A 13,295-nucleotide genomic window follows, 5' to 3' on the forward strand; every position below is an offset into this window, starting at 1 on the left:
GTTGAATTCCCTAGCATTTCTAATAACGAATCCCAAAGTCCTGAGAGATGACGCAGAAATGGCCTGAATATGTGCCCTAAAAGACAATGTGCTATCATATGAAACACCCAGATCCTTGAAAACAAACACTCTATCTATATTTTTACCACCTATACAATAATCGACCATGATGGGGCGCTCCAGGCGGGATATTGTCATGAACTTACATTTATCGACGTTGATGGCCAGACAATTGGCAGCACACCAATCCTCAACTGCCTTTAAGTCCGATCTCAATCTCTCAACGTCGGATAACTATTTTACTGAAAAGAAAAGCTTCAAATCATCCGCAAAGAGCAAGAACTTAACAAATCGGATGATAAGACTTAGGTCATTGATAAAAATAAAAAATAACAATGGGCCTAGGAGACTACCCTGGGGGACTCCCGAAGTTACCGGTATCGAAAATGATAATGTTCCGCCTACTTTAACGGTTTGGTATCTGCCTGAGAGATAAGACATCAACCACCGACATAAGTTATCATGGAGACCAAACATCCTAAGCTTTCTACCAAGAATTTTATGGGACACACTATCGAACGCCTTCGCTAGATCAGTGTAAACAACTTCGACCTGTCCATGATCCTCCAAAGCCTCAAGAACAAACTGAGTGAAAACCAGAAGATTTGTCTCAACGCTTCTACCCCGGAAAAAACCATGCTGTTCAGGAATAATTCTATCATATATTCTCGATTTTATTTGCTCATGAATTATTGATTCAAATAACTTAGGGATCTCGCTGAGTATCGTTATTGGTCTATAATTGGAAACATCCTCCTTGGATCCCGATTTAAAAATAGGCTTGATAAATCCAGTCTTCCAAATATCCGGAAAAACGCCATCATTTAAGGACTTATTGAACAATATTTGAAGTGGGAGAGCAATGAATTCCTTCTACTTCTTTAAAAACAAAACCGGAATGTTATCAGGTCCGGGACCCTTGTTTACGTCAAGAGATTCGATACCGCGCAACACCTGTTCAACATCGTGTTATCCTTATCACGAAATGCATCAGTGGCGTCGCAGGAGATGATGTCGTTATGCTGTTTATAAGTAGATTGGAAAAATCTTGCGAAAGCATCAACTATCTCGCTCTCATTACGACATTCGTCGCCCTCGTACAACATAACATTGGGTAAACAATTATCCCTTTTTCTGGCATTCACAAAATTCCAGAATTTTTTAGGATCTCTTTTAATAGATATTTCGGTTTCCCTGATGAAACTGCTATAACATTCATTAGTCATCATTGCACACTGTGACCTGAGGCTACTAAATTGAAGATAATCATCCCAGGCATTAGATATTTTATAAATTTTGTGAGCAATTTTTTTTTCTGAAAACAAGATCTTTCAGTTCCCTCGAAAACCATTTGGGAAAATATGACTTCAGAGGTAAAATAAGCCTCTTCAAGATTTCCCAACCCGGGCCGCCTACTATCGTAGAGGATGCTCCAGAATCTAGTAAACCTAAAAACTTTATATCATAAATCGATACCTCCAAATATGGTCTCTCATCACTCCCAGCACTTTCCAGTATATAATCTAATATAAGGGACGTCTTATCCGAGTCAGAAGCCGCTAGTCGACCATCTAGTGCTCCGGCCTGGCGTTTCCCCGAAACTTTGAACGATCCCTTGAACAGGAAGGACATGTGAGAACAGTATAGTCAGGCTTATTACAACGATAACATCTCTTTCTTTTAGGAGCTTTGCAAACATTCGCCCTGTGACCTATTTGTCCGCAATTATAACATTTGAGCTGTGATTCCACAGAGTCCACATATGATCTAGAAAGGTTATTCGAAAATGAAGTAAACGGTTCGCTATATTCCGCTTCTACCGCTGTTAAATCTGGCTCTAACAAATGAGAAACCCTACGTGAGGGAGGGGGCTTGAACGACTCTACAGACGCTTTACACGATTTCAGTTTTCTACCATACTTAAGTAATTCATCTATAGAATTTATATCCATTAAACCCAACTGGGTCTGGTAAAAGGGTGCTATGTTACTTAATAATACTTTTAGACGCAATTGCTCCGAAAGAGGAACTGTCAGGCGATTGAACAAATTTGTCATGACAGCTACATACATTCCTATAGTCTCATCAGGAGATTGAGTGCGGTTTTTGATCTCGTCAAACAACTTGTCATTATAATCAACTGGTTGAAATTCCTCACGCAATAATTTCACCAAAGCAGACCAGCCTTTGACACGACTTCTCGAAGCACGATACCAAACTAAAACTTTACCCGAAAACAAGTCTATAGCAGAGTTGAACAATTCTTCATGAGTCACATTTCTCACTATCCTCAAATCCTCAACACGTTTCAAAAAAGCACTAAGAGAATATGAGCCTCTCTCTCCAGTGAACTTCAAATTCCACTGAGAAACTGGAATCTTTTTGATTTTCCCTGTACTGACGACATTTGAAGAATGTGAAAGGTTATGTGGAAGAGCATCGACATCTGATTCAGTATCGGATGAAGACACCTCCGAATTACTACTTGAAAGTGAAACTTGAGCGATTCCCAGACCTAAACTATGTTCTGATATCAAGAGTGAACGGTTATACTGTTTAACTTTCTTGACTTAACTTTTGATTCATCATTTGAGGCTAGTTTCATATTATTCAGTCTTTCGAGAGCAAAATTTATCTTTTTTTCTTAATTGAATCATCATTTCCATTGAAAGAATCCAGCAAAGTGTCAATATCTGATACCGTTGACTCTAAAGCTATCTTATCTGTTTCGAAGGAATAGGGATATTCTGGATATTTTACTGAAACATCGGATTTTCGTTCCAACCTGAAAAGATTTCGTAATGTCTGTCTCATTAATTTGACCGTCTCGACATCTGTTAACCCCTTAAAGCAAGCAAATACTGTAGCCGAAAGACGATTTATCTCCAATTTGGGTGGAGCCATGATAAATAAAACGTATATCTATGTGAATTTATATGACAAAAACAAGTTGAGCAAAAAAAAAAGAAATGTGTATGGACTTAGATCTGATCGCAGATGAGTTCGAACAATATCAGCAAAAAAAAAATAAAACGTATAAATCGAGAGAAAGAAAACGAGTAATAATATAAAAGCACCTTAAGAGAAATCCCAAATTCCTAACTCTAACATTTGATTAATCCAAATAATCAATATTTACACCTCCACGATATCATATAAATACAATGTTCAGATATTGTTTAAAGAGCAACATTCAATTATTTAAGCAACAGAAAAAAATTTCCTTCATGAAAATTCAATACACCTTTGTGAAAATCTAATTTCTCAATATAACAAGAAAATTTGAAAAAGAGGGCCCCACGTTGGGCGCCAAATTTTGTTACGTAAAAAAAAAAAATTACTTAATTAATTTTGGATCGATGTAACTTATCCAACCCAATTTTCGTTGAGGTGTATAACACGATGATCCTCTGCTTTAATTATGGCCAATCAATAATAAAATAGCAGGATTTGGAATTAGGAGTACAAAAGAAAAAACCCTAAAATATAATACAAAAACAATAATTAGAATATTCCTTCTGGAGAATGATATTTGTCTTACCCTTGTTGGTGAGTGGGGTTGACGTAAAGGTAACGGGAAATTTATATCAAAAATCCTCGATTAACGAGTTCAGCAAAAAAAATGACGATGCCTTATTATGAAATTTCCCTTTAAGGTGAGAGTTTCCAATCCCCGAAGGAAATATCCAATGATATAATATCTATCCTCGCCTTATAGCTACCATAAGAATGACATTTCTTTTAATCGTTGCCCCAGAAGGAAAATCCGTACAAAGGGAACAATAACATACCAAATGGTAAAAAATAACTGATTTTTTCGAACTCGGGCTGCGTGCGAGTTAAGCGAATATACGCTAGATAAAAATAATTCACACATACACTACTCATCAATAAATTGAAAGGGGAAAAGGAGCGTAACAAGTTACTCGGCAAGTAATACCCCATTGAAGACTCGATTATTTGTATTCATTTTTATGAACGTAATAAATAATTATTCTTGACAGTAGTACGGAACAGTCCAAGTCGTTTTCAAGGTACTGAAATTGTATATTGGAGCAGAGGAAGCGATTGGCTAAAATTCATTCATGAAGATAGATTGTCCTCCTAAGAAACCCATGTCTCTCGGCTTGCATATATTTATTACTGGGCGCTATCCATTTTGATTATATTTCAGTGGTAACAATAATAGCATTTTGTCAAAATAAGCACTTTCAATAAACTCAAAAATGTCTCAATTTTGTACATTTTTTTCACCCTAAATTGCACGATACAACAATACTCTCAATCAACCTGATGCAACTAATAAACTCGGAAGTAGTGAGTCATTCATTCTCCAGCCATATGTTTGTAAAATGATAATTGTTTTACAATTGTATTTTGTAATTGAATTGATATTTTTGGAGTAACAAATAATTTAGTTTTCCAGTAATATTGTGTATGTTCACCTTTTGAGAAAGAGGAGAGATAAAAACGTTTGGAATGCATGTGGCATGTGTAGTTGTGAAGGTGATTTTTCATTTCGATTGCGATTAAAGCGTTATTGTTCTTGAATGATTATTTCGTTTCCAATAAGATTAACTATATAGATCGAAAAATATAAGAATATCGAATTATTAAGATTGTAAATTTAAAATTCATAATATAGAAAAGCTTACTGATGCTCTTGTAGTAAGAAACGATAATTTTTCTTATGATCTTTTATTAGGGTTAGACGTTATTAAGGATTTCAAACTAATTCAAGATGACAAATTAAATATTTTACAGAAAAATCCCGAGAATGATAAGATAGAACAGGTAGCAAATCAACAATACAATGATTCAATTTCTCATTTAACAAAAAAAAATATATAACTCTAGAAAATCCCAAAAATACATTAAGTAATGATTGTAAAGATTTAGAATTTAAGATGAATTTCAGTCAATGTATAGATAAAATAGAGGAAGATTTTAAACATTCAAATGAAAATAAGAAAGAACAGATTTCAGAGATGATTAAAATGCAAGATAAAGCATTCGCTGAACATACGTTCGATGTGGGTTTAGTTAAAGATTACGAAGCGCATATTAAGTTGTCCAAAACTAAGTTTATTTCAAAAAAGCTGAAAATTTATAGGCAGGTTAATCAGTTGCTGGCTAATGATTTAATAGAAAAATCTTCTTCTCCTTATGCGGCTCCGGTTACTTCAGCTTATAAGAAAAATGATAATGAACGGACTCGCTTTGTAATTGATTTTCGAGATTTAAATTCAATTTTGATACCAGAGTCCCAACCATTTCCTAGAATACGGGATAATATAGTAAAAGCAGGTAATTGTAAGTTTTATTCAGTTTTAGATATCAGTTCGGCATTTTGGACGATCGCTATTCGTGAGAAGGATTCGTTATAAGACCGCTTTCGTAACACAGTCTGGACATTTTCAATGGAAGAGGTTACCCTCTGGGTTGAAAGTGTCGCCGGCAATATTTCAACGGATATTATCGAGTATATCGCGTCGCCATGGATTGACGGATTGTTGCTTAAATTATATTTATGATATACTTATTTTTCCGAAAACTTTCAAAGAACATTTGGATCATTTGGAAAAATTACTGAGAGCAATAGAAAAGGAAGACTTCAAACTAAATTTGAGTAAATATCACTTTGTGCAACCATTTGTTAAATATTTAGGTCATAGCATAAGCTATAATTCAGTTCGACCTTGCAACGATAACAAAATCGATTCGGGAGTTCCCACAACCCAAGAATAAAAAGAACATAAGACATTTTTTGGGTAAAATAAATTTTTAATATAAATATATTCGTGATCATACCAGCCAGTTGGAATCATTTCACAATTTGTCAAGGAAAGGAGTGAGCTTTAAGTGGGATGAGCGATATCAATATACTTTTGAATTTATGGAAGATTATTTGTGTAAAAGTCCGGTCCTGGGAATCTTTGATCAAAATAGAGATACTTATATTTTTACGGATGCCAGTGCCTTTGGTATGCGGGCGGTTCTCAAGCAGAAACAAGATTCTGGCGAATTGAAACCGATAGCTTACTTTTCGAAAAGGTTCAATCCGTCACAAGCTAAGAAGAAGGCCATATATTTGGAGTGTTTGGCTATAAGGGAGGCGATTAAGTTTTGGCAATATTGGTTGATAGGTATTATTTTCAAGGTTATAACGGACCACAAACCGTTAGAAAATTTGAGGGTTAAAGCCAGGACAGATGAGGAGCTGGGCGATTTGATATATTATCTCTCTCAATATAACTTTACGATTGAATATTCACCAGGAGAAGCAAATCAAGCAGCTGATGCTTCATCGCGCAATCCAGTGTTGGAATCCGTTGATAATTCGGATGATATACTTCAAACGGTTAATTTAGTGACAGTTGAAGATATCAAGTCAGATCAAAAGAGCATGAGTTTGAAAAAAAATATAGCACACTCAAGAAGAAGAATGGCCATATATACAAAAAATTGCGAAATAAAGAAAGACTATTTATATCACAAGCGTTTGCACTTATTAATTTTAAAGAAATTCATTTACAGTATGGTCATATTGGACCGACACATATTTCATTGGCCTCATTTTGGCCTTTTTACTATTGTTACAACTCAGATAGTCTAATAAAGGACCTCTGTAGAAGTTGTGAAATATGTAGGAAAAATAAAACACGGAAATGTCAAACTTTGGGTTTGTTATCTCAGTTAGGTTCAGCTAGGGAACCTTACGAAATAATGTCTCTAGATACAATAGGTGGTTTCTTCGCTTATGGATCCTCGAAAAAGTATTTACATTTATTAGTGGATCACGTCACCAGCTTCGCTTTTACGTATAGTTCGAAGGGGCAACGAAGTAGAGATATAATTAAATTAATACAGCCAATTGCAGAAGATAATCAGATTAGGATTTTGCTGGTGGATCGATATCCGGCCGTTAATTCTAAAGTTTTCAAAAATTTCTTAAAAAAGTATAACATCATTTTGGTGTTGACTGCTGTGGATTGTACATCATCAGATGGATTGAATGAACGTTCAAACCAAACTTTAGTTAATAGAATACGGACAGAATACGGTGTAAGATAAATGAACTTCCAGGTCGTTCATGCTCAGCGATTGCTTCAGAATGCTCTGAAGAGTATAATGATACTACTCATAGTCAGCAGAAATTGAGTCGGTATCGTGGCAATATATTGCCATTATTTAATTCTTACAAATTGCTACAGTTTCGAGGAACGATTGTCCTCTTCTTCAGGCTAAAAAAAAACAAAACAATGAACATACAGACTTCATCGAGTGCGAAGGGAGGAGGCAACCTACCAACATATAATGAAATTAAGAAAAATAACGACATCAGCGGTATAACGAGAACAGATAGGGCATGACTCTACTCTAACCTAAAAAAACGGTGCAGAAGTCATATGTGCTATGGACGGCCACAGAAAATCCTATCAACAATAGTCACAGAATAAACTACAACTAAAGATTACAAAATACAGTTTCGTGAACAAGCCAATGGATGTGATCTCACTCAACAGCGTAGAGATCACAAACAAACAGTCACAGGATAAAAAAGAGAAACATATATTACACTGAGAAAAAAAAAGCATTGTGGCAATTAAAAAATTTAATAAATATAGCCTCAAGTAGCCAAGTTAATAGAACCAACTAAATAATTGTCATTGATCCGAAATAATTGAGACAATTAATTTTTTTAGTTGTATCAATTCAATTTTTTTTAATTATATGTATCATTCCATTACTTTGTTACAATTAATTTAGTTTAGTTGAATTTATCAAAACAGTTTGATTATGAGAACTTTTCTTAGTCTTGCATCAATCAATTCATTCAGTCAACACAATAAAATCCCTTATTTGCATCGAAGAACTCATTCAATTATCACAATAGAACCCAGTATTACCCCAATGCAATTTGTTGCGTTTTTTTCCCTTGCACCAAATAATTCATTGAATTATCGAAATAAAATTTTTTATTTGCACTGAACAACTCAATTAATTATTACTATAAAACCCAGTATTACCCCAATGCAATTCGTTGTGTTTGTGATAGAGTAAACAAAAAAATAAATTTATCAAAAATTTATTTATTTTTATATATATATATATATATATATCAAATGTTCATAAAACTTAAAACATCCTCCAAAAAATAACCTATAATATAATATACATATAGTAATATATGCTGTTTTCAACAAAAAAAATACATATGGTATAATAATGACTAGCTGTCTTAAACATAACATAATATTTGGTGTGAGAATGTATATAATTTGAAAGGTGAAAGTTTCGCAAACATACAGCAAAGGTGAAATTGATTAAACTTAAACCATCCTCCAAAAAACAACCTATAATATAACATAGATATAATATATGCTGTTTTCAACAACAACAAAAATGTTTATGAGCTGAGCTAAAAAAACTGGATCTGTTTGTTTGGTACAATCAGAAAGAACAATATCCAATATTTGTCTCAAAAGGAAATATAATTCCCAACAAGCATTACCAGGAAGAATTAGATCACCAAACATTACTCCAAAATACAAAATAAAAGTTTTCATTTCCGAATGTGACATTCTGATTTTTTTAAATGTCAAATTATTGCGAGTTATGAGTGGTGGCTTATTAGAATTATCCTTACCATAAGAAAAATGTTTGATACGATCATTCATAACATCAAAATCGAGTATTTTATCAGTAATGATTAACTTATATACATAATATCTCAATAATATCGAAAAGTCCTATGCCTTCAAAAATATCATGTGCTATATCAACACAAAAATTTTTAGTCACATGAAATGAAGAAATGGAATTGAAAATACAAGATTCCTTGATGCCTGTTTGAGAAACATTCCCTGTCAAATCCATGTTATAGTTTTCTACAGTTCGTATTTTGCTAAAATCCTCTTCAAGCAATATTTCCGATTCTTGTCGTGAACACTTACAAAACCTACAGAAATAATTGGCACGAAAACTTTCTACAAAGCCAGACAAAGTATTGAGAGCCAAATTATCTCCAATAATTAACGCAAGTTCAATGAAAACTCTTTTATTTGTGTTTCCTATTTGAATTTCAAACCCTTCTTTCGACAATTTTTGTAACTCTGATATTAATCTAGAAAAAATTTTGTCTGTTCCAAATTCCTTCAAATCGGAAGTATGGAAGAGCTGACACAAAAATATGTTTTCGAGATGGCTCTTGAAGAAGACTGGAATGCAAGGTATGGAATAATAAATACAACCCAACTTGTGAATACCACTATGGGATCCTAAGGGGTTTCCAGTCTCATAGTCATCATAGTATAGAAATAAAGGCAGCACTAATTCATTTTTTTCATGCAAATCTAGTTTCTCCCTCCAATATTTGGTTTGAACAATATTTTGTATATCAGCATCATTCAGTAAAGATTGTAAGTATTGCGTAACGACATGAAGAACGTCAGGAATTTGAAAAAATTTTTTTAAAACTTTAGAGATCGGTATGAACTGACTTGTGTTATTTTTACGAGTAATTTGATCATGAAATGTTTCTAAACGTTCTCCAACAATGATTTCCTCTGGAATAACAAAGTATCCTGATGCTTCCAGAGTCTTGAACCTGAGATGTTCTGAATCTAAATTTTCAAAAATATTATCCAACACATGGAAGAAGCTTGAAATTTCTTGTTTCAGATCAAATTTTGCCAAATAATTCTTGAAAATTGATAAAGGTTCCAAAAGCATTTCTTTCATAAGTCTGATGATAGTTTGAACATGTTTTCTGTTTAATGATTTGTCTGCATAAAGATTAGCAATGAAGAGTAGCACATTACGATCAATGGAATCCTTGAACAAATCAAAATGATATTCATTATGTGAATTGTTAGAGATATTTTCATCAGTTGGTGGAATAGTTTCGTTCTGTTCAATCTGTTGGGGATTGATATTTTCATTAATGCACTGAGTTTCATTTTTAACCAGATTCGAATCTGCAAGGTTTACTATATGTTTACTATTGACATGTTGTCTGAATGATTTGAGAGAAGAGAATATTCTGAAACAATCAATTTCACCACACCTTATCTGGCTATAATCATGACATCGATGCTCTAATTTCAAGTGGAGCATCAAAACCTTCAAACTACTGAGAGATATTCTGCAGAAACCACAAGTCAACATTTAGCAAATTAAGTCAAACTTTCACCTTTCAATTATATAACCTGATTTTTGAGATCAATTAAAACAGTCTTATTCAAAAAAAAAAAGCAGTATCTATGTTCACAACTAGCACTTACATTAAATGATGTTTAATATCAGATAATACACTAGATGTGCTTGAGTTTTTCTCCTTACAAGGAGTATCAAACACCAACTCCTGCACCAAGTTCCAAACGCTCTTTCCTTCTGGAGGATATTCAAGATTTAATGTCTGGTATAGTTTATAAAGAAGCTCTATGCAACGAGTACAATTCTGAACATCAATTTTGTATTTTTTGCCATAACAATGGATGAAGAATGTAATCTCCTCCAACACAACAACAGCATAAGCAAAGGGCTGTAAGGGAAGGTCACCCTTATCTAAAAACAATTTCCTTCTTTTAATCCGCTCCTCTAATTCTTCATCATCCTGAAAAACAAAAAAGCAAAGAAAACTGTAGCAGTCATGTCCAATATTCAAGCATAATGATATACAAGTATGAAGAAGTTTATATAGGTACCTTCACAACACAAAAAATGCTATCTTGCACCTCTGTTCTGGATGGCCTCCAGTGGAAGTTTTTTCCCTTAATATTAGATGGGGAAAACAAATAGGCCAGATGACTGAACGCTTGTGTCTGTGGATCTGTGAATATTGAAATACAAGTTGATTGTTTCATAAAATAGAATGATAAAATACAAGTCAATTTTAGGTAAAAAAAAAATCAATATCTGTATAGGAAAAAGTTAAACAAACCTAGTTCATGGGAGTTGAATTCCTTAGCTACCGCTATTCTTCTAATTTCTAACTCCCTTAAAATTGCTGGAAAAACCTTAGGCCACTGAGAATAAATGATATCCACTCTTCCTGGGTTATCCCTATTGAAATCAGTTTCGAGCTAAAAATAAGACAACTTGATTAATCTCAATATGAATGTAATATGTAATTGAAAATAAAATAATCGAATCAATTTCAAGATGAAAATAAGAGAATTTCTGTAATCAAAATATGAAAGTAAAATTTTATTGGTAATAAAATAAAATGCTCACCAAATTTAGAAAATAATCCTTATCTGAACATTTAATATCGTTGAACAGGGTTTGAATTTCACACTCAGAATAAATGGATTTTCTTATGTCAAATGTGGCTTCCCAATTTATCAACAAGTCATGGTAAGGTTCAGAATGCGTTTTCAGGAATACCAAGCACTGTTGTTCTTCAACTGTGAATGATTCAGACTCCACTTCTGGAGTTGATATTTTTTCTTTGTTTATCAACCTCAGTTGAGCTTTTATGTTGAGGTACCTATACCACAATTTTCCTCGGGCTGGTTGTTTCCTTAGACTGTCCCTTTTGGAACTGTATGGTATATAATATGTGTTTTTATCTTCTCCCACAAACAGTTCTTGTATAGACTCTGCAATTTCAATCAGCTTCTCGGTTTTCAATCTGTAAACAAAATTGAAACGTTAGCACAGAACACGAGAATATTATTTTTTAATACTAACTCCACTCTTTGCTTCGATCGAAGACATTCGTTAATTAACTCGTCTATTATCAAATTCACTAATTTCTGTCTAGAGTCATTGGTCAGTTTCTGTTTTTTCGCCAATAATATTCTACCTTCAGTAGAACTGCGCAATAAATCTTCCAAAGACTAGAAAGGAAAAAGAGAAAAAATGGTTTTGAAATATGAAATTTCTGACAGCTTTATAAAATCCAAGGTTTCAATAATCATGTTTGTTTAAGTAGAGTAATTAAACAATATATACCATGTAATTGATGAATAATGAGGAGCTCGGTCGCTTGGTTTTCGATTCTCTCATTATAGGTGTTAAATTAGGACAGGCGTTTTCATTAGATTGCTCCTCACTATTTAAAATAGCATCTAATTCTGGAATGAAACATCTGGAGTCATTGGATACATCACTTGAATAGTACGGAGTACCCAAGTCAGATATTGTGACTGTACGAGCAGTGGATGTTGAGTTTGAGGCTGTTTCTAATGACTGAAGAAATATTAGGATTTAGAAAATATTCCAGAATGCTGAAGATCATTATATACTCACATCAATTATAATATCTGATTTTAAAGCGTCTTCGATAACTTTTTTGTTCTTATATTGTTCATATTTTGAACGAAAAATGAGGAAACTTCCTTTTTTCGGAATAAGTTCCTTCATAGTTTGCTCATCGAGCAAATCGAAGGCAGTATCATCAATACCTTCATCTGTAAAAAAATCACTTTTGAAGAACTTCGATTACCACTCACTAATCAGAAGAAAATCCAATCATATAAAAGAAATAAAGAATCTTGAACTTCTACAAATAAAAAACCAAGTATATAGCTAATTAATGAAATATATCCCTTATCGTGAGATTTGATACAACACCGGAAAATATTTTGGACAAAAACCGCCAAAAACCATACCCATATGATACCCATGCACCTGTTAAAATAGATATACAGTGAACTTACCTTCAAATAATTGGATGAGGTATTCCAATCCCCAAGATTTCAAAATACTTTTGAATTTTTCACTCATTACCACTCACAGTTTGTCTATACACTTGCTTTTATATTTACACGTACCAAAGATAAACCTCTTTGCGTACCGCGTGCGTATCTGATTAAAATCTAGATTATTCTGGCGGGACTGGCGGGAGTATCAAGTGGACCGTTGCGTGCGAACAGGGGGGATGGTCTAATGAAACCGTTTATTTGGAGGAAATTTTTCGTTTCATTATTGTAACCATTGGTTTCATAGTACGAAAAGTAATACGTATTGTAGGAATGAACCTATTCGTTCTGAGTAAATGACCAAGTATATTTTTCAGGTTCTAATTACCACAACGAAACAGATGATTAGGCACTACTGCGTAAAGTTTTTTGCAATAATTAACTGATGGAAAAAAAATGGATGTCTTGACCGAACTATTCAAAATTTTAGGTTCAATGAAACATCTAATCGAACAGAAAAAACAATTTAATGGTCACAATGCGAAGCCTCTAAATAACAGACTTCAATTGAAATATTTTTTCTCA

The 13,295-nt window shown here is 33.5% G+C and overlaps 1 protein-coding gene across 1 annotated transcript; it reads right to left on the reverse strand.

The window, feature by feature from the left end:
* Window positions 1-983: 983 nt before the first annotated feature.
* On the reverse strand, window positions 984-13,295 carry LOC123314005. The gene is made up of 9 exons (XM_044899117.1): window positions 12,729-13,295; window positions 12,319-12,479; window positions 12,022-12,258; window positions 11,758-11,906; window positions 11,299-11,698; window positions 11,006-11,147; window positions 10,770-10,894; window positions 10,347-10,678; window positions 984-1,266 (listed from the first exon to the last, which is right to left on the reverse strand). The coding sequence occupies exons 1-9, from the start codon at window positions 12,793-12,795 to the stop codon at window positions 984-986; spliced, it is 1,896 nt and encodes a 631-aa protein (XP_044755052.1). The 5' UTR covers window positions 12,796-13,295.

Source organism: Coccinella septempunctata, chromosome 5, assembly GCF_907165205.1.
Source record: "Coccinella septempunctata chromosome 5, icCocSept1.1, whole genome shotgun sequence".
NCBI lineage: Eukaryota > Metazoa > Arthropoda > Insecta > Coleoptera > Coccinellidae > Coccinella > Coccinella septempunctata.